Consider the following 22,648-nt stretch of genomic DNA (forward strand, 5'->3'; position numbering starts at 1 on the left):
ATCAGTTTATCAGTGTTAGGAGTTTTTCAGTAGAGCTTTTAGGGTTTTCTGTAAGATTATGTCTGCAAACAAGGATTCCTTACAGTTTGGATGTCCTTTCTTTTTTTCTCTTGTCTAATTGCTCTGGCTAGGACTTCCAGTACTGTGTGTTGACTAAAAGTGGTGAAAGTGGCCATCCTTGTCTTGTACCAGATCTTAGAGAAAAACTTTGAACTTTTCCCTGTTAAGTATATTGTTGGCCGTAAAGTTCATTGTGTTCAAGTATGTTTCTTCTACCAACTTGCTTAGAGTTTTTATCATGAGGGATGTTTAATATTATAAAATGCTTTTTTTTCCTGTCTATTGAGATGATCATATGATTTTTTTAAACTTATTTATTATTATAATACTTTAAGTTCTAGGGTACATGTGCATAACGTGCAGGTTTGTTACACATGTATACTTGTGCCATGTTGGTGTGCTGCACCCATCAACTCGTCAGCACCCATCAACTCGTCATTTACATCAGGTATAACTCCCAATGCAATCCCTCCCCCACTACCCCCTCCCCAGGATAGGCCCCGGTGTGTGATGTTCCCCTTCCTGAGTCCAAGTGATCTCATTGTTCAGTTCCCACCTATGAGTGAGAACATGCGGTGTTTGGTTTTCTGTTCTTGTGATAGTTTGCTAAGAATGATGGTTTCCAGCTGCATCCATGTCCCTACAAAGGACAAAAACTCATCCTTTTTTATGGCTGCATAGTATTCCATGGTGTATATGTGCCACATTTTCTTAATCCAATCTGTCACTGATGGACATTTGGGTTGATTCCAAGTCTTTGCTATTGTGAATAGTGCTGCAATAAACATACGTGTGCATGTGTCTTTATAGCAGCATAATTTATAATCCTTTGGGTATATACCCAGTAATGGGATGGCTGGGTCATATGGTACATCTAGTTCTAGATCCTTGAGGAATCGCCATACTGTTTTCCATAATGGTTGAACTAGTTTACAATCCCACCAACAGTGTAAAAGTGTTCCTATTTCTCCACATGCTCTTCAGCACCTGTTGTTTCCTGACTTTTTAATGATCGCCATTCTAACTGGTGTGAGATGTTATCTCATTGTGGTTTTGATTTGCATTTCTCTGATGGCCAGTGATGATGACCATTTTTTCATGTGTCTGTTGGCTGCATGAATGTCTTCTTTTGAGAAATGTCTGTTCATATCCTTTGCCCACTTTTTGATGGGGTTGTTTGTTTTTTTCTTGTAAATTTGTTTGAGTTCTTTGCAGGTTCTGGATATTAGCCCTTTGTCAGATGAGTAGATTGCAAAAATTTTCTCCCATTCTGTAGGTTGCCTGTTCACTCTGATGGTAGTTTCTTTTGCTGTGCAGAAGCTCTTTAGTTTAATGAGATCCCATTTGTCAATTTTGGCTTTTGCTGCCGTTGCTTTTGGTGTTTTAGACATGAAGACTTTGCCCATGCCTATGTCCTGAATGGTACTACCTAGGTTTTCCTCTAGGATTTTTATGGTATTAGGTCTAACATTTAAGTCTCTAATCCATCTTGAATTAATTTTCATATAAGGAGTAAGGGAAAGGATCCAGTTTCAGCTTTCTACTTATGGCTAGCCAATTTTCCCAGCACCATTTATTAAATAGGGAATCCTTTCCCCATTTCTTGTTTCTCTCAGGTTTGTCAAAGATCAGATGGCTGTAGATGTGTGGTATTATTTCTGAGGACTCTGTTCTGTTCCATTGGTCTATATCTCTGTTTTGGTACCAGTACCATGCTGTTTTGGTTACTGTAGCCTTGTAGTATAGTTTGAAGTCAGGTAGCGTGATGCCTCCAGCTTTGTTCTTTTGACTTAGGATTGTCTTGGAGATGCGGGCTCTTTTTTGGTTCCATATGAACTTTAAAGCAGTTTTTTCCAATTCTGTGAAGAAACTCATTGGTAGCTTGATGGGGATGGCATTGAATCTATAAATAACCTTGGGCAGTATGGCCATTTTCACGATATTGATTCTTCCTATCCATGAGCATGGTATGTTCTTCCATTTGTTTGTGTCCTCTTTTATTTCACTGAGCAGTGGTTTGTAGTTCTCCTTGAAGAGGTCCTTTACATCCCTTGTAAGTTGGATTCCTAGGTATTTTATTCTCTTTGAAGCAATTGTGAATGGAAGTTCATTCCTGATTTGGTTCTGTGTTTGTCTGTTACTGGTGTATAAGAATGCTTGTGATTTTTGCACATTAATTTTGTATCCTGAGACTTTGCTGAAGTTGCTTATCACCTTAAGGAGATTTTGGGCTGAGACAATGGGGTTTTCTAAATATACAATCATGTCATCTGCAAAGAGGGACAATTTGACTACTTCTTTTCCTAACTGAATACCCTTGATTTCTTTCTCTTGCCTAATTGCCCTAGCCAGAACTTCCAACACTATGTTGAATAGGAGTGGTGAGAGAGGGCATCCCTGTCTTGTGCCAGTTTTCAAAGGGAATTTTTCCAGTTTTTGCCCATTCAGTATGATATTGGCTGTGGGTTTGTCATAAATAGCTCTTATTATTTTGAGGTACGTTCCATCAATACCGAATTTATTGAGCGTTTTTAGCATGAAGGGCTGTTGAATTTTGTCAAAAGCCTTTTTCTGCATCAATTGAGATAATCATGTGGTTCTTGTTTTGGTTCTGTTTATATGCTGGATTATGTTTATTGATTTACGAATGTTGAACCAGCCTTGCATCCCAGGGATGAAGCCCACTTGATCATGGTGGATAAGCTTTTTGATGTGTTGCTGAATCCGGTTTGCCAGTATTTTATTGAGGATTTTTGCATCAATGTTTATCAGGGATATTGGTCTAAAATTCTCTTTTTTTGTTGTGTCTCTGCCAGGCTTTGGTATCAGGATGATGTTGGCCTCATAAAATGAGTTAGGGAGGATTCCCTCTTTTTCTGTTGATTGGAATAGTTTCAGAAGGAATGGTACCAACTCCTCCTTGTACCTCTGGTAGAATTCAGCTGTGAATCCATCTGGTCCTGGACTTTTTTTGGTTGGTAGGCTATTAATTATTGCCTCAATTTCAGAGCCTGCTATTGGTCTATTCAGGGATTCAACTTCTTCCTGGTTTAGTCTTGGAAGAGTGTAAGTGTCCAGGAAATTATCCATTTCTTCTAGATTTTCCAGTTTATTTGCGTAGAGGTGTTTATAGTATTCTATGATGGTAGTTTGTATTTCTGTGGGGTCGGTGGTGATATCCCCTTTATCATTTTTAATTGTGTCGATTTGATTCTTCTCTCTTTTCTTCTTTATTAGTCTTGCTAGTGGTCTGTCAATTTTGTTGATCTTTTCAAAAAACCAACTCCTGGATTCGTTGATTTTTTGGAGGGTTTTTTGTGTCTCTATCTCCTTCAGTTCTGCTCTGATCTTAGTTATTTCTTGCCTTCTGCTAGCTTTCGAATGTGTTTGCTCTTGCTTCTCTAGTTCTTTTAATTGCGATGTTAGAGTGTCAATTTTAGATCTTTCCTGCTTTCTCTCGTGGGCATTTAGTGCTATAAATTTCCCTCTACACACTGCTTTAAATGTGTCCCAGAGATTCTGGTATGTTGTATCTTTGTTCTCATTGGTTTCAAAGAACATCTTTATTTCTGCCTTCATTTCGTTATGTACCCAGTAGTCATTCAGGAGCAGGTTGTTCAGTTTCCATGTAGTTGAGCGGTTTTGATTGAGTTTCTTAGTCCTGAGTTGTAGTTTGATTGCACTGTGGTCTGAGAGACAGTTTGTTATAATTTCTGTTCTTGTACATTTGCTGAGGAGTGCTTTACTTCCAATTACGTGGTCAGTTTTGGAGTAAGTACGATGTGGTGCTGAGAAGAATGTATATTCTGTTGATTTGGGGTGGAGAGTTCTATAGATGTCTATTAGGTCTGCTTGCTGCAGAGATGAGTTCAATTCCTGGATATCCTTGTTAACTTTCTGTCTCGTTGATCTGTCTAATGTTGACAGTGGAGTGTTGAAGTCTCCCATTATTATTGTATGGGAGTCTAAGTCTCTTTGTAAGTCTCTAAGGACTTGCTTTATGAATCTGGGTGCTCCTGTATTGGTGCATATATATTTAGGATAGTTAGCGCTTCCTGTTGAATTGATCCCTTTACCATTATGTAATGGCCTTCTTTGTCTCTTTTGATCTTTGATGGTTTAAAGTCTGTTTTATCAGAGACTAGTATTGCAACCCCTGCTTTTTTTTTGTTCTCCATTTGCTTGGTAAATCTTCCTTCATCCCTTTATTTTGAGCCTATGTATGTCTCTGCGTGTGAGATGGGTCTCCTGAATACAGCAGACTGATGGGTCGTGACTCTTTATCCAGTTTGCCAGTCTGTGTCTTTTAATTGGAGCGTTTAGTCCATTTACATTTAAGGTTAATATTGTTATGTGTGAACTTGATCCTGCCATTATGATATTAACTGGTTATTTTGCTCGTTAGTTGATGCAGTTTCTTCCTAGCCTCGATGGTCTTTACATTTTGGCATGTTTTTGCAATGGCTGGTACCGGTTGTTCCTTTCCATGTTGAGTGCTTCCTTCAGGGTCTCTTGTAAGGCAGGCCTAGTGGTGACAAAATCTCTAAGCATTTGCTTATCTGTAAAGGATTTTATTTCTCCTTCACTTATGAAACTTAGTTTGGCTGGATATGAAATTCTGGGTTGAAAATTCTTTTCTTTAAGAATGTTGAATATTGGCCCCCACTCTCTTCTGGCTTGGAGAGTTTCTGCCGAGAGATCTGCTGTTAGTCTGATGGGCTTCCCTTTGTGGGTAACCCGACCTTTCTCTCTGGCTGCCCTTAAGATTTTTTCCTTCATTTCAACTTTGGTGAATCTGGCAATTATGTGTCTTGGAGTTGCTCTTCTCGAGGAGTATCTTTGTGGCGTTCTTTGTATTTCCTGGATTTGAATGTTGGCCTGCCCTACTAGGTTGGGGAAGTTCTCCTGGATGATATCCTGAAGAGTGTTTTCCAACTTGGTTCCATCTTCCCCCTCACTTTCAGGCACCCCAATCAGACGTAGATTTGGTCTTTTTACATAATCCCATACTTCTTGCAGGCTTTGTTCATTTCTTTTTCTTCTTTGTTCTTTTGGTTTCTCTTCTCGCTTCATTTCATTCATTTGATCCTCAATCGCTGATACTCTTTCTTCCAGTTGATCGAGTCGGCTACTGAAGCTTGTGCATTTGTCACGTATTTCTCGTGTCATGGTTTTCATCTCTTTCATTTCGTTTATGACCTTCTCTGCATTAATTACTCTAGCCATCAATTCTTCCACTTTTTTTTCAAAATTTTTAGTTTCTTTGCGCTGGGTACGTAATTCCTCCTTTAGCTCTGAGAAGTTTGATGGACTGAAGCCTTCTTCTCTCATCTCGTCAAAGTCATTCTCCGTCCAGCTTTGATCCGTTGCTGGCGATGAGCTGCGCTCCTTTGCCGGGGGAGATGCGCTCTTATTTTTTGAATTTCCAGCTTTTCTGCCCTGCTTTTCCCCCATCTTTGTGGTTTTATCTGCCTCTGGTCTTTGATGATGGTGATGTACTGATGGGGTTTTGGTGTAGGTGTCCTTCCTGTTTGATAGTTTTCCTTCTAACAGTCAGGACCCTCAGCTGTAGGTCTGTTGGAGATTGCTTGAGGTCCACTCCAGACCCTGTTTGCCTGGGTATCAGCAGCAGAGGCTGCAGAAGATAGAATATTGCTGAACAGCGAGTGTACCTGTCTGATTCTTGCTTTGGAAGCTTCCTCTCGGGTGTACTCCACCCTGTGAGGTGTGGGGTGTCAGACTGCCCCTAGTGGGGGATGTCTCCCAGTTAGGCTACTCAGGGGTCAGGGACCCACTTGAGCAGGGAGTCTGTCCCTTCTCAGATCTCAACCTCCATGTTGGGAGATCCACTGCTCTCTTCAAAGCTGTCAGACAGAGTCGTTTGCGTCTGCAGAGGTTTCTGCTGTTTTTGTTATTGTTTACTGTGCCCTGTCCCCAGAGGTGGAGTCTACAGAGACAGGCAGGTTTCCTTGAGCTGCCGTGAGCTCCACCCAGTTCGAGCTTCCCAGCAGCTTTGTTTACCTACTTAAGCCTCAGCAATGGCGGGCGCCCCTCCCCCAGCCTCGCTACTGCCTTGGCGATATGCAGACTGCTGTGCTAGTAATGAGGGAGGCTTCGTGGGTATGGGACCCTCCCGGCCAGGTGTGGGATATGATCTCCTGGTGTGCCTGTTTGCTTAAAGCGCAGTATTGGGGTGGGAGTTACCCGATTTTCCAGGTGTTGTGTGTCTCAGTTCCCCTGGCTAGGAAAAGGGATTCCCTTCCCCCTTGCGCTTCCCAGGTGAGGCGATGCCTCGCCCTGCTTCAGCTCTCGCTGGTCAGGCTGCAGCAGCTGACCACCTATCGTCCGGCACTCCCCAGTGAGATGAACCCAGTACCTCAGTTGAAAATGCAGAAATCACTGGTCTTCTGTGTCGCTCGCGCTGGGAGTTGGAGACTGGAGCTGTTCCTATTCGGCCATCTTGCTCCGCCCCCTCGATCATATGATTTTTATCCTTCATTCTAATGATGTGATATATCAAATTTATTGATTTGCATATGTTGAACCATCCGTGCATCCTGGGATAAATTGCATTTGATCATGGTCAGTGATCTTTTTAATGTGCTACTGGATTCTGCTTATTAGTATTTTGTTGAGAATTTTTGCAACTGTGTTCATCAGGGATGTTGGCCTATGGTGTTCTTTTTTTGTTGTGTCTTTGTCTGGTTTTGGCATCAGAGTAATGCTGGCCTTATACAATGAGTTTGGAAAAATTATTTCCTCTTGAGTTTTCTGGAACAGTTTAGGAAGAATTGACATTTGTTCTTCTCCAAATGTTTGGTAGAATTCCACAGTGAAGCCATTGGGCTTTGGGCTTTTCTTTAATGGGAGACTTTTCATTACTGATTCACACTTACTGTAATTGTTTTGTTCAGGTTTTTGGTTTCTTCTTGATTCAATCTTGATAAGTGTGTCCAGGACTTTATCCATACTTCAGTTTGTTGGAGTATGGTTGGTTGTACTAGTCTCTCTAGTGATCCTTTGTATTTCTGTGGTATGTTTTAATGTATAGTTTTTAAATTTCTGATTTTATTTGGGTCTTCTCACTTTTTTCTTGCTTTGTCTAACTAATGGTTTGTCAGTTTTGTCTGCCTTTACAAATAAATTAACTTTGTTAATTTTTTCTTTTTTGGTCTCAATTTTATTTCTATTCTGATCTTTATTGTTTCTTTTCTTCTATTCATTTGTGTTTGGTTTGTTACTGTTGTGTTTCTATTTTTGTTTGTTTCAAGAAGTTTAAGAAATTTACTAATTTCTTCTTTGACCCATTGGTCATTCAGAAACATGTTTAATTTTCATGTATTTGTACAAATTTGCAAGTTCTTGTTTCTCATTTCTAGTTTTATTCCATTAGGGTCAGAAAAGATACTTCATATGATTTCCGTTCTTTTTACCTTGTTTAGATTTGTTTGTTTACTGCCTAACATGTTCTGTCCTAGGGTATTGGTCATGTATTGATGAAAAGAATGTTTATTATGCAGCTGTTGGATAAAATGTTTTAAAATGTCTGTTAGGTTCATTTGGTCTAAAGTGCAGCTTAAATCCATTTTTTTTTTCTTGTTGATTTTCTGTCTAGATGATCTGTCCATTGCTGAGAGTGGGATGTTGAAGTCCCCAGCTGTTATGTATTGGAGTATAGCTCTCCCTTTAGAGCTAGTATTTTGCTTTATGTATCTGGGTGCTTTGGTGTTGAGTGCATATATATTTGCAGTTGTTATATCCTCTTGCTGAATTGATCCCTTTTTCATTATATAATAACCTTGTCTCTTTTTACAGTTTTTGATTTTTAAGTCTGTTTCATCTGATACACATAAAGCTACTCCTGCTCGCTTTTGGTTTCAGTCTGTATGTGTCTTTACAGATGAAGTGAGTTTCCCGTTGGCAGCATATAGTTGAGTCATTAAAAAAATTCCATTTATCAAGTCTATATCTTTTATGTGGGCAATTTGTTTACATTCAAGGTTGTTATTGATAGGTGAGGATTTTTTCCTCTCATTTTGTTAATTGTTTCTGGTTGTTTTGTATATCCTGTCTTCCTTTTTTGCTCTCATAGTTTATCATTGAAGTTTGGTGGTTTTCTGTAATGGTAAGGTTTGATTCTGTTTGCTTTATCCTTTGTGTATCTGCTCTAGCAATGAATTTTATACTTTTGTATGGTTTCATTATAGTAATTTTCATCTTTTTTTCCTTCCAGATATAGGACTCCTTTGAGCAGTTCTTGTAAGGCCAGTCTAGTAGTGATAAATTCCCTCAGTTTTCACTTGTCTGGAGAAGACTTTTATTTCTCCCTGATTTCTGAAAGACAGCTTTGCTGGATACAGTATTCTTGGCTAGAAGTATTTTTCTTTCATCACATTGAATATGTCATCCCATACTGTCCTGGCCTGTAAGGTTTCTAAGGAAAAATCTACTTTTAGGCCGGGTGCGGTGGCTTATGCCTATAATCCCAGCACTTTGGGAGGCCAAGGCGGGTGGATCATGAGGTCAGGAGATCAAGACCATCCTGGCTAACATGGTGAAACACTGTTTCTACTAAAAATACAAAAAATTAGCCAGGCGTAGTGGCAGGCGCCTGTAGTCCCAGCTACTCGGGAGGCTGAGGCAGGAGAATGCTGTGAAATTGAGAGGCTGAGCTTGCAGTGAGCCAAGATCGTGCCACTGTACTCCAGCCTGGGTAAGAGAGTGAGACTCCATCTCAAAAAAAAAAAAAAAAAAAAAAAAAAAAAGGAAGAAATCTGCTTTTAATCTAACAGGGACTTCCTTATATGTGACTTCTTGACTTTTTTTTCTGCTGTTTTTAGACTTCTCTTTTGACAGCTGGACTATAATGTACCTTAGGGAAGACCTTTTTAGGTTGAATCTATTTGAGGACTTGTGAGGTTTTTGAATCTGGATGATTTTTATCTCTCTCTCCACACTTGGGAAGTTTTCGGTTATTTTATTAAATAGGTTTTCTACACCTTTTCTTGTCTCTTATCCCTTTGAAAGTGCCATAATAGGAATATTTGCTTGCTTAATGGTGTCCCATAAGGCTTATAGGCTTTTGTCAGTCCTTTTTTTTTTTTCCCCACTGAATGGGTAATGTTTGACTACTTATTTTTAAATTCAGAGATTTCTTTTGCTTGATCAGGTCTGCTATTGAAGCTCTCCATTGTATTTTTTAATTTTATCATTGAATTCCTCAGCTGCAGAATTTCTCTTTGGCTCTTTTTTATTCTATTTCTTTATGGAATTTGTCATTCATATAATGAATTATTTTTCTGGTTTTATTGAATTATCTGTATTTTTTTTGTATTTCATTGTGTTTCCTTAAGGTTATTATTTTGAATTCCTTTTGTTGATTTCTTTTTCACTGGGGTCTGCTACTAGAGAATTGTATGTTCCTTTGGTGGTTTCCTATTTCCCTGCCTTTTTTTTTTTTTTTTTTGAGACGGAATTTCACTCTGTTGCCCAGGCTGAAGTGCAATAACACCATCTCAGCTCACTGCAACCTTTACCTCCCGGGTTCAAGCTATCTTCCTGCCTCAGCCTCCCGAGTAGCTGGGACTACAGGCGTGCGCCACCATGCCCAGCTAATTTTTGTATTTTTAGTAGAGATGGGGTTTCACCATGTTGACCAGGATGGTCTTGATCTCTTGACCTCATGATCTGCCCGCCTCAGCCTCCCAAAGTGCTGGGGTTACAGGTGTGAGCTACTGCACCTGGCTGCTTTTTGTTTTTGTTTCATGCGTGCCTCTGTTGATGTCCTCGCATCTAGTGAAACGATTCCCTTTTCTAAACTCTGTAGAGTGGCTTTTATAGAAAATAACTTTCACCTGCAGTTGAGTGTTTTCTTGTTTTTCTGTTTTGTTTTGTTTTGTTTGAGACGGAGTCTCACTCTGTTGCCCAGGCTGGAGTGCAATGGCGTGATCTCGGCCGACTGCAATCTCTGCCTCCTGGGTTCAAGCAGTCCTCTGCCTCAGCCTCCCGAGTGGCTGGGATTACAGGCGCTCACCACCATGCCTGCCTAAGTTTTGTATTTTTAGTAGAGACGGGGTTTCACCATCTTGGCCAGGCTGGTCTTTAACTCCTGACCTTATGCTCCACCTGCCTTGGCCTCCCAAACTGCTGGGATTACAGGCATGAGCCACCGTGCCTGGCCCACCTGCAGTTGAGTTTTATTTTATTGGTTGAGAAGGGTGTAGTGATTTTTTCCAAATAGGTGCAGTGGTGTAGTATCCATGTAACTTCTTTAGCTGCTTTCAGTATCAGCAATAATTGTGGCACCTCAGTGGCATAGGTTGTAGAAGTTTGTGGCAGCTGTGGTAATGTTCTTGCTGTCGAGGGCTTTTGGGGTCCTCCTCGTCTCATTTTCCTCACAACAGGAGACTTAGCTGAGGGTGTCTAAGACCTTTTTGGTGTCAGATTTGTCATGGCCCATAAGCAGCTGCAGTGGCACTGTATTCTATGTGTAGGTGCTTGGAGCAGCTGTGAGTTTCAATGTCTAGGCTCCGCATCTCATAAACCTGTTTTGTCATCTGGGTCTTGGGGTGCAGGTTTGCTTGCTCTGGCTGTGTTGGATATAGGTTGCCCACAGAGTCAGGATCTATGACACTGAGGCACCCTCTAGCAGCCCGGGCCAGGGGGATTATGGGTTGTAGCTGTGATTCTCTTCCTGGAGGGCAGGGCACAACACTGGCCTGACTCCTGGGAAGAGGAGGTACTTTGAAGGTTTCAGCCTGGGAAGCAGGGTGTGGCTACAATTCAGGAATTTGAGCCAGTAGGGTTCTCATTTGGAGCTCACTTGAAATCTCACTTGGATCTCAGGGGATGAGGTCCTGGGTAGTAGTGACTCTAGACCTTGGGATGGTGGGGCTTGGCAGTATTCAGACTCTGTGAATCCGGGTGCAGTAGCAGCAAATACCCCAGAATGGCAGAACACAGCTGTGATTTGGGCCCCAGGAGAGGAGGTAGGGAATAGCACAGTGATGACTTTATTCCCCAGGGAGAGGAGTATCTCAACAGCTTAGACGCTGGAGGGCTAATCCAGTTCCAGAGAAGCAAGGTACTAGAGTTGTTTGCCCTGTAGGGTGGGCTATCTAGGTCAGCCATAGGTGTTTGTCTCGGATATGGGGTACCTCAGCCTGAGGATGTGTAGCTGCTCAGCTCAGGCAGGGCACCAATTTCCCAGGGAGTGATATGCGCTTCCGGCTTTGGCCTGGTGGGGCGTGACTGTTCTGTGCAGCTCAGGCACATTTCCCTGCGATGGAGGGTGCCACTTCAGCTTGGGTACTGGAGTGTGTGACTCCTCTGGGTGGCCAAGGCACTGTTTCAACTTGGGAACTGGGGATATGGGACTGCTCTGAGTGGCCAAAGTCCTGTTTTCCCAGAGGGCAAGATGCCACTTTTAGCTGTGGCCTGAGGGTGTGAGGGCAAGTGTAGGTGGACTGACTCTGTTTCCACTTGGCCTCACAGGCAAGGGTGTACCAACTGTTCACAGTTGTCTTGGGGATGGGCCAGTGGACTGGGGTGGTTCGGTGGTGGCTTAGTCTCAGTGATGAAGGGAATCTGTGGCTACTTTCCCCCAGAGAAATACACATTCTGCCACAGTTCCAGTTCCAAGGTGGCATAGTGCAGTAGTCTTTTGCGCCACAAGGGTGGACACAATATCTTCTTTCTTGGGGGAGCACAGCTATTTGGACTCCAGGTAGCTCCCTCAGCTGGTGTTAGTGCCTGTGAGAACTGCAGGGACCCCACTGGTGAGGTCTGTAGGTGTCCAAGTTGTTGGTGGAGGCTGCTGGTATTCTCTTGTTTACATCCTTGCTTAGGAAGAAACTCCTCCTGGTTCCCAGATGATCTCAACTCTGGGATGGAGTGATGAGATCCCAATATTTCCTTCTTTCTCTGTGGCCATCCTGAGTTTCTGTGTGCTCACAAGGGTTTCTGTTATTCCTCTGATGTACTCTAGTGCTCTCCCTCAGTTATTACTTATTTTTATTTTTAGAGACAGAGTCTTGCTGTGTTGCCCAGGCTAGTTTTGAACTCCTAGGCTCAACCAATCCTCCTGCCTCGACCTCTCAAAGTGCTGGGATTACAGGCGTGAGCTACTGCGCCTGGCATGCCTCCTCAGTTATTTTTGTTAAAATGTAGTTGTTGGTTCATTGTTTTGGTTGCTTGTTGGGGGTTGGGGAGAGATGAGCACTAGGGCCTTCTAGACGACCATCTTGCTGACATCAGTCTCTGGACTTCTGTTTTTGTGTTTGGGGCTATTTAAAATAGTTGGTATTTGAGAGTTGTGATTTTTGTATTTTAATAAACACATGTGCTTAGAGATCGGGGTGATGAACAGATATGTCATATGAATAAAAAATAAGATCACACCCTTAAAAAATAGATTGAAGGACTACAATATTCAATGAATGATTTAAACCAAGATGACATTGAAAAGGGTTAAGCTTCTTGTGTAGAATATTTAGGAGTTCAGATGAGAGTAAGGGTTTTTGTTTAAAGGCCACATGCTCCTGCATTGGTTTATAAATTTAGACATTTAAAAATTGGTTTTTAGTTCTGAAGCAGCATTGTTTTCTGCATTTAAGCCATTTCAGGAACTGTTGTCCTCTAGGGAAGCCATGTGGAAATTTTCTGGTAGTTTTTTTAGGCAGTAACAGTTATGATTTAATGGATGAATGTTTCAGCAAATCTGTAATTGGTGACTTTACTGAAGACCATATATTCATCCAAGGAAAGACTGGATTACAGATTTCCTGACGGCTCTTTCCTCAATTTTTTCTTTTCATAAAATAGAGATGTGGATAACAATATCGGTTTTGACTTATTCTGGGTGGCTGTGAGGATTTATGTGAGATTAGGGTACTTTAGAAACAAGGTGCTACAGGTTGATTATCCCTTATTCAAAATACTGGGGACCCAAAAGTGTTTTGGATTTTGGAATATTTGCAGTATACTTGTTGAGCATCCCCACTGTAAATACCTGAAATCCACAAAGTGTTCATTTAAAAAAAAATTATTTATTTTTTAGAGACAGGATCTTACTTTGTTGCCCAGGCTTGTCTCGAACTCCTGGGTTCAAGCAGTCCTTTCATTTTGGCCTTTCAAAGTGCTGGGATTACAGGCCTGAGCCACCGTACCCAGCCGAGGAAGTGTTCCAAGGTCCATTTCATTTGAGCTTCGTTGAAGCTGGTGCACAAATTTTGGAGCATTTCAGATTTAATATTTTTGAATTAGGGTTGCTCAAACTATGTTTAAGTTAAAACAGTTATTACTAAGTTATTTTATATTTGAAGTAAATTATGTACCAATGCAACTGTTTTTTTCCTGTGCCCTTAAGTCTTATAAAATATAATACTTTGTAAGATTTAGTAGCTATTACAAATTAATAAATTTATTAATTTTATTAATCTGCCATTTCTGGCAGAACTATTACTTTGTATCAGTTAACATCACACCCTTGAAAATTAGAAAGCTAAACATGACTGCTTTCTGAAGACAGTATAAATGTGGTGTGAAATTTGGAGTTTTGGGATGTATAATCTGTTCCTCAAAAGGGGCTGAAGAGTTGAGGAACACAGAATACAGAATGAGTGCAGCTTTGACTTTTTTTTTTTTTTTTTTGAGACGGAGTTTTGCTCTGTTGCCCAGGCTGGAGTGCAGTGGCACGATCTCGGCTCACTGCAAGCTCCGTCTCCCGGGTTCATGCCGTTCTCCTGCCTCAGCCTCCCGAATAGCTGGGACTACAGGTGCCCGCCACCACACCTGGCTAATTTTTTCTATTTTTCAGTAGAGACGGGGTTTCACCGTGTTAACCAGGATGGTCTCAATCTCCTGACCTCATGATCCGCCCACCTTGGCCTCCCAAAGTGCTGGGATTACAGGTGTGAGCCACCGCGCCCGGCCAGCTTTGACTTTTTTGTAAGGTGTCTGTCACTTTAATTATTTTCCCAGCTGAACTACTTAGGAAACTCAACTTTTTCTTAAGTGAAAAAAAGTAGGCAACACTTACCCAACAAATGTAATAGGAAGAGTTGCTTAATGTGCCTAAATAAGGTAAAATGTTTTATTTGGTTGTATAGCGTTCACCTCATTAAGGTTCCAGAATTTCTTTAGTGTTAATGGTATCATAGAACTTTAGATTGCATTGTTAATGATAGCAAGCTTTTCTTGCCAAATGAGTGTCTCTTTTTCCACTATGAGAATTAGGAAGTGTCCAACTATTCTACTAGCTGAGTCTTATGTGAAAATATGCTAAAGTGTTATTTCTGAGTCTCTGATCCATGTGTCACAAAAGCTTAAGAATATTTTTCTCAATATCTTTTTTAAAAATAAATTTTATTATGTACATTTAAGGTTTACAACCTATTATGGGATACATATAGATAGTAAAATGGTTACTGTAGTGAATTAGATTAACATATTTGTCATCTCACATAGTTTTTTGTGACAACAGCAGCTGAAATCTTATTTAACTGGAGGATAGCATTATGCTACGTGAAATAAGCAGATACGGAAGGAAAAATAATTGTGGGATTTCACTTATATGTGGAATATGCTTAATAAAAAAAAAAAAAACTCAGGGCTGGGCGCAGCGGCTCACACCTGTAATCCGAGCACTTTGGGAGGCCAAGGCGGGCAGATTACCTGAGGTCAGGAGTTCGAGACCAGCTTGGCTAACATGGTGAAACCCCATCTCTACTAAAAACACAAAAATTAGGCATGGTGGTGCGTGCTTGTAATCCCAGCTACTCAGGAGGCTGAGGCAGAAGAATCACTTGAACCTGGGAGGCAGAGGTTGCAGTGAGCTGATACTGTGTCACTGCACCCCAGCCTGGGCGGCGGAGCAAAACTGTCTCAAAAAAAAAAAAAAAAAAAAACCAAAAAACCTCAAATACAGAGAATTAAACAGTGGTTACCACTAGTCAGGGTTGCTAGGAAATGGAGAGATATAGGTCAAAGGATAGAAAATAGATGCATATAATGAACAAGTCTAGAGATCTAATGTACAGCATGCAGACTAAATAAAATTACATTGCAAAATTGGAGATTTTAAGGGATTTCTTTTCCATAACCTTTTCATATTTTTTTGTGTTCCTAGGTATGATTATCTGGTTCACCCTCCTGTTTTATAAATTAATAGACTGAAATCTAGAAAATTTAGTTTATACTTCTGGACTTTCCTTTTTTCATGTTACTCTTTAAAATTATTTTTAAATATATGACTATATTTTCACTTTGAAATATTCAAATAAGTCAGAGGCGCATCAACATAGAAAGTTAACAGTTCCTCCTTCAACCTTTCCTCATCCTATTCTCCCGAAGTAATCTTTGTTAACAGCTTAAAGTATCCTCCCAGAATTTGTTCTGTATATTTCACACAGATAGAAACTTTATGAAAGTGTAAATGTCAGCATACTATATATACACGATGATTTTTCTGTGTGCATTGTCTGTTTGCTCATCCATTTAATCTGCCTCATCCTAACTCCTGAATAGTATCCCCCATAGAATAGATATCCCAGGATATATTTGATAATTTTCCTATTCGTGGATGTTTAGATGCATACCCTTCCTTTCCTCCTCCCCTTCTCCTCCTCCTTCTCCTTACTCTAAAATTATAAATAATACTGCTGTGAATATTCTTATGCATATTTTTGTGCATATATTTATAGGCTTTAAAATTTCTCATCTTCACAGACAATACAGAATTGTTTCTCACCCTTTCTCAGCTCATCCTATCCCCATGTAAGCTTCTGTTTACATGCTGGTCTGATGCTTAACAACTATTTCAGTAAAGACCATCTTACTTAGGTTTTTGAAATCAAAACTTTCTTGGTGATCTTAATTACTTAAAAGACTCTTTCCTGACACAAGTCCATATCACAGTTGATTAACGTAACAAACCCGAGAGAGAGGCAGTAAAAGTAATGTGGAACCTTTATATTGTAGTGGCTAAGAGCACAGTTTTCTGTTGTCAGACTACCTGGGTTTCAATTTCATCACCACCTGTTATTATTTGCCTCATTTACCTTGGGCAGTTATTTAACCACTTTCAGTTTTCTTATTCACACAAATGGGCTCCTCATCCCCATGGTGTAGTAGAATATAGTTATATAATCTATGGTTTAGGGTGGTTGTAAGGATTAAGTTACAACATATGGAGTTCCTAGTATATAAGTGTCCTGTAAATGTTAGCTAAAAACAGGAGGATACATGCCCATTTACAGTTATGAATGAAGGAGTGATAGACTGATGGTGCTTGTCTTGCATTGCTGGCCCATGATATTCTGAAGACTAATATTAATAAAAGGTCTACAGATATAGAATAATAAACTCTATTGACCAGACTTACATATGTCAAAAGTACTTAGGTCTAGAAGTGACTGTTTTTCTTTTACTTATTTTCATAATTAAAAAAAATTTTAAATGGTTTGAAATGGGTCTCAAGAATGGAATCTTAATTTATAACATTATGTCTATGAAAAATGAGGCTTCACTTTAAATGTTTAAACTTAGGAGTTAACTTAAGTCTCCCCTATATTCCCATAGGAATTTATTCAAGGATTATGTCTTTATCATCTTCATGTACTTTGTCTTTTATGTGCTTTTTACATATAGAAGCACTCAGTTAATATTGTGAAATTGAATTAGTTTAGTCATTTCTAGGAGTCTCCATCACTACTCTCTTTAGTTGTGTTCTCATTACTACTCTTTAAAATTCCTGTATTATTTCCCGAATTTCTATGCCATGGTGTTTCAAAAACACACCAAAATGATCTTACAGTAAAAATGTGCTATTATGGGAATAGTTAGAAAGGATTGATTCCTCATTGTGTTTCATTTGTTCTTATTCTTAGATATTTTCAAGGGCATTTTCAATTCTAGCTCAGTATTTTCCTTAATGCTCGTGAAAAAAAAATATTTTTTTGTTTTTTTAGAGAGATGAGTTATTGCAGTATTGTCCAGTGTGGAGTGCAGTGGCCATTCACAGGTGCATAGCACCCTACAACCTTGAACTTTTGGGCTCGAGCCCAGCCCCCCAAGTAGCTAGGACTACTGGCATGTGCCACTGCATCTGGCGAAAAATATAAATTTTAAGTGGATTTTAAATATTGAGACTTGTTGCAATTAGTCTGACATCTTTAAGTAGAAGATCAAGATTGTGATTATCACGAATCTGATAAACTTCATGCATTAACAAAGCAGAATTCATTCCAGTTTATGTTTGCTTGATTGAAGTGCTCTTAAGTCTGAGAGGTATTTTTTTAAATAATACATTTATATATGAAATAATCAGAAACTTGGCCAAGTATGATAAGAAAATATATCTTAATATTTTTAACAAATGTTAAAATAGTACTCAATAGAAATTATATGATTAACTTTATTTTTGCTGTTTTAGATTATATATGAACAGGAAGGAGTATATATTCACTCATCTTGTGGAAAGACCAATGACCAAGACAGCTTGATTTCAGGAATATTACGTGTTTTGGAAAAGGTAAGTTTCTAGTAAGTGATTTTATTTAATAATAGTTTATAGTGGTGATTCATCTTTGGAGAATTATCAGAAAGTTTGAATTTCATGTGTAAGATACAATTATGTAATTGAACAGTAATTGTAAATTTAACATGGATATGATGTAGTAGTCAAACACATGCTCCTTGAGTTATGATGGGGTTATGTCTTGATAAACCCATCAAAATTGCAAATATTATTTATCAAAAATGCATTTAATATACCTAACTTACTGGACATCATAGTTTAATTTCCTTAAACGTGCTCAGAACACTTACATTAGCCTACGTTTGGGCAAAATTATCTAACATAAAGCCTGTTTTATAATCAAGTGTTGATTTTCTCATGTAATATATTGAATATTGTGCTGAAAGTGAAAAACAATGTTTCTTTGGTTACTTGAAGTATGATTTCTACTGCATGTGCATTGCTTTTACACCATCCTGTTACAAAAAACTCCTGAGTCAAACCATCATGACTCAGAGACTGTACTTTAGGTAAAATGACATGGAATATTCTAAAACTTATGTAGAAGTTGCAGTAATATAAATTTTTCATAATGAAAAATAGGCAGAATTTGAAAAATGTATGTAACATTTTTGGTTTACATATGATATTAGCATATTTGAAATGTAAATACTTAAGAGGCTGAAATTTTATTTTGGGTTCAGGGAATAATTAAGAATAACATATTGCTGAATATTAAATATAGTTCATAATTTCTTTCTCTAGGATGCTGAAGTAATAGTGGACTGGAGACCGTTGGATGATGCATTAGATTCCTCTAGTATTCTCTATGCTAGAAAGGTATTTAAGAAAAAAATGTGTGACTAAGGGAATGCCATTTAGAAAATAACAGTATTATCGATATATAATTCACATACCATAAAATGCATCCTTTTAAAGCATACAATTCAGTGGTTTTTAGTATATTTACAAAGTTGTGCAGCCATCCACCAGTATCTAATTTTAGAACATCTTCATCACCCTGCAGAACTCTATCAGCAGTTACCCCTCATTTCACCTACTTTCAGTCACTGGCAATCAATAATCTACTTTCTGTCTCTAAGGATTTGCCTATTCTAGACATTTCATATAAATGGAGTCATGTAATAATGTAATTTTTTTTGACTGGCTTCTTTCAATTTGCATAAGGTTTTCAAGGTTCATTCATGTTATATAGCATATATGGTCCTTTTGTTTTTGATGAATAATATTGTGTATACAGTTGTATTGTGTGATAGTGTATATATCACAATTTTATTCATTAATTGATGAACATTTGGGTTGTTTTCACTTTGCGGCTAATATAATACTGCTGTGAGCATTCATTTGCAGGTTTTTGTGTGAACATGTTTTTATTTCTCTTGAGTATATACCTAGGAGTAGATATATTCCATAATTCTGTGTTTAACATTTGGGGGAACTGCCAGACTTTTTCAGAGTGGCTGCATGATTTTCTAATCCAGCCATATATGAGGATTTCAATTTCTCTATATCCTCATCAACACTTGTTATTATCCTTTTAATTTTAGTAAACCTAGTGGATATGAATTTCTGTTTGTTTCCTAGGGCTACTGTAAACAAGTCACCACAAACTGGGTGACTTACAGCAGTCTTAATTTATTGTCTCTCAGTTCTGGAGACTAGAAGTCAGCAATCAGGGTATTAGCAGGATGGGTTTCTTCTGAGGGCTGTTAGGGAGAATCTGTTTGTTGTCTGTCTGCTAATTTATAGTAGCATCAGACATTCCTTGGTTTGTAGATTGTGTCCTCTGTGTGTTTTCACATCATCTTCCATCTGTTCATGTCTATCTCTGTGTTTATCCCCTTTTTATAAGGACATTAGTCATATTGGATTAGGGCCCATCCTGATAATCTCATTTTAACTTGATTACTTGTGTTAAGACCCTATTTCCATTAGGTTGATGCAAAGGTAATTGAGGTCTTTGACATTGCTTTAATGGCAAAGACCGCAGTTACTTTTGCACCAACCTAATAAATAGAGTCACATTCTGAGGTAATGGGAGTTAGGACGTTAATTTATCTTTTTGAGAGGGGGCAGCACAATTCAAACCATAACTGAAGTTGTATGTCGTTGTGGTTTTAATTTATATTTTCCGAATGACTAATGATGTTGAACATCTTTTCATGGGATTTTTGGCCACGTGGTGTATACAGCTGTCCTCTGGTATCTGTGGGGTATTGGTTCCATTCGATGTAGCATAGTACTTGGTGCACAGCAAATTTGAGTGTTACCTTTTGGAACTTTGTGGAATTCTTTTTTCCTGAGTATTTTAGATTCCATTTGTTGAATCCACAGATGCAGAACCCATGGTTATGGAGGGTCAACTGTATCTTCTTTGGAGAAATGCCTGTTCTAAATCTTTTGCTTATTTATTTATTTATTTATTTATTTATTTATTTATTTATATTTACTATTATTTTTTTGAGACGGAATCTCGCTCTGTCGCCCAGGCTGGAGTGCAGTGGTATGATCTCAGCTCACTGCAACCTCTACCTTCCAGGTTCAAGCAGTTCTCATGCCTCAGCCTCCCAAGTAGCTGGGATTACAGGTTCCTGCCACCATGCCCAGCTAAGTTTTGTATTTTTAGTAGAGGCAAGGTTTTACCATGTTGGCCAGGCTGATCTCGAATCCCTGACCTCAAGTGATCTGCCCACCTCAGCCTCCCAAAGTGCTGAAATTACAGACGTGAGCCACTGCGCCTGGCTGATTTTGAAGTTTTGCCCCAGGTTTTCTACTTTCTGTCATTGATGTTAAGTCTAATGCATTCTAATTCCTGATTCCATGTTACGTGTTTTTTGTTTTTGTTTTGAAATCTCTCTAGAAGCTTTTAATTATTGTCCTTTTTGTTTCTAGTTTTATGTTCTGGTTATGTGCCTTTGTGGATTTGTTTTTTTAATACATTGTGCTGGGTACTTGATGAGCTCTTTTAATATGGAAACTTCTGTCTTTTTTTTTATTTCTGGGAAATATTTTTGATTTATTTTAGTGATGATTTCTTCTTCATTTTCTGTTTTCTTTCTTTCTGGAACTCTTTACACTTTCTGGATTGGTCCTGTAATTTTAAAATCCCCTCCCTTCCTTCCTTCCTTCCTTCCTTCCCTTCCCTTCCCTTTCCCTTTCCCTTTCCCTTTCCCTTTCCCCCCTTTCCCTTTCCCTTTCCCCCTCCCTCCCCCCTTTCCCCTCCTTTCCCCTTTCCTTTCCTTTCCCCTCCCCTTTCCCCTTTCCCCTTTCCCTTTCCCTTTCCTTTCCTTTCCTTTCCCTTCCTTTCCTTCCGTCTGTACTGTTTTCTAGGAAATTCACTCTTCATTTTTGCTATAATTTTATTACTAACATCTTTCTTGTTCTGAGTGTCCTCATGTCCCCTTTTAAAGGAATAACATTAGCATTCTGTTCTTTGTGGTTGTAATATATTTTCTTATTACTGAGGAGTTTAAGGATAGCTTCTTAGATGTTTTTCATCTCCCTATGTAGTCCATTTCCCTCTAGTGACCTTTTGTCCCACCGCCACCTCATTTCATTTGAACTGTTTTCTATAGATAACTTGCCTTTGATGTTTGTTGGTTATGTAGTGCGGTGCTCATATTTAACAAATTTAAGAGCAGATGCACAGAAGTGATTATATTTTCTGTAGGTATGGATAGGCCTGGTAATAGTGAGACTCTTCCTGGGGTGCATGGCTAAGCCGTTTCCTTGGGGAATCCCTAATGTCAAAATCCATGTCTTTTTGGGCTAGTAGATTTGAGAAGAATCTGCCGATTCCTGGCTGGAGAGGGTAAGCTTGGATGGCAGTATTCTGGCAAATGAGTGGAGAAAAAGGGCTGGGAGTCTTGCCAACTTCTTTGTATAGGTTGACTTTCAGTTAATTCTCCTGATTTAAAGAAATTATTCCTTTGCTCATTGTGCTTGATTTCTCCTAATTTAGAGATAAATGATGTTTTCCAAAACTCCAGTCTTTGGAACTTAGTTGTCCTGTCTTCAGGTTGACCTTTAATCCTTATTTCCCTGATTATTGGCGTGACCTACCAATTTGAGCCTTTTTGTATGCAGAGTTGGTAGAGGGAGGTAGAAGTCAGAGAGAGAGGTGGGGAACAGAATGCTTTTGTAGATGCTTCTTAGCTTTCCTCACTACTGACGATAGGGTTAATAGGGATGGTGGTGAGGTTTTTTTGCTTGTTTGTTTCTTTGTTTTGTTTTGTTTTTGGAGAAGGAGTCTCTTTCTTTCATCCAGGCTGGAGTGCAGTGGTGTGATCTTGGCTCACTGCAATCTCTGCCTCCTGAGTTCAAGCGATTCTCGTGCCCCAGCCTCCCGAGTAGCTGGGATTACAGGTACCCGCCACCACTCCCAGCTAATTTTTGTATTTTTGGTAGAGACAGGGTTTTCCCATATTGTCCAGACTTGCCTTGAACTCCTGACCTCAAGTGATCCACCTGCCTTGATCTCCCAAAGTTCTGGGATTACAGGCATGAGCCACTGCACCGGGCCTGAGGGTTGATTTTTAAAAAAACTAGTCAAACAAGGAGGGCTCCCTGAGAAATGACATTTGAGGAAGGAACTGGAAGAAAAAACAATCTATTTTATAATTTAGTTTGTTCAGTTTCCCTACTGTTTTTCAGTCTGTTTCCATTTCTTGTATCTTAATTTTTCTTGTGCCTTTGTAGTTTCTTTTCATTCTAATTTTCCTTTTTCCCTTTTAAAAAAGAATTATACTGTCTACATACAAATACAATCTTGTTGCAAAAGTTCAATAGAAAGTTGAAGCCCTGCTTGACTAGAACCTTTTCCCTTCTCTCTCTCTCTCTCTCTCTTTTTTTTTTCTTTTTTTGAGTTGCAGTTTCGCTTCTGTCACCCAGGCTGGAGTGCAATGACGTTGTCTTAGCTCACTGCAACCTCCACCTCCTGGGTTCAAGCGATTCTCCTGCCTCAGCCTCTCTAGTAGCTGGTATTACAGGAATGTACCACGTGCTTGGCTAACTTTTTTGTAGTTTTTGTAGAGATAGAGTTTTACCACATTT

At 39.3% G+C, this 22,648-nt stretch overlaps 1 protein-coding gene across 5 annotated transcripts in view; it reads left to right on the forward strand.

Annotated features, from left to right (window-relative positions):
* TBC1D15 (TBC1 domain family member 15) overlaps positions 1 to 22,648 on the forward strand; it is an 87,162-nt gene that overhangs the window by 22,280 nt on the left and 42,234 nt on the right. For all 5 annotated transcript variants that reach the window (XM_050749275.1, XM_050749276.1, XM_050749273.1 and 2 more), the window contains exons 2-3: positions 17,492 to 17,590; positions 18,341 to 18,415. In XM_050749275.1, coding sequence (XP_050605232.1) covers positions 17,492 to 17,590; positions 18,341 to 18,415 — 174 coding nt within the window. The remainder of the gene's footprint in view (positions 1 to 17,491; positions 17,591 to 18,340; positions 18,416 to 22,648) is intronic.

Source organism: Macaca thibetana, chromosome 11 (genome assembly GCF_024542745.1).
Source record: "Macaca thibetana thibetana isolate TM-01 chromosome 11, ASM2454274v1, whole genome shotgun sequence".
Taxonomy (NCBI): domain Eukaryota; kingdom Metazoa; phylum Chordata; class Mammalia; order Primates; family Cercopithecidae; genus Macaca; species Macaca thibetana.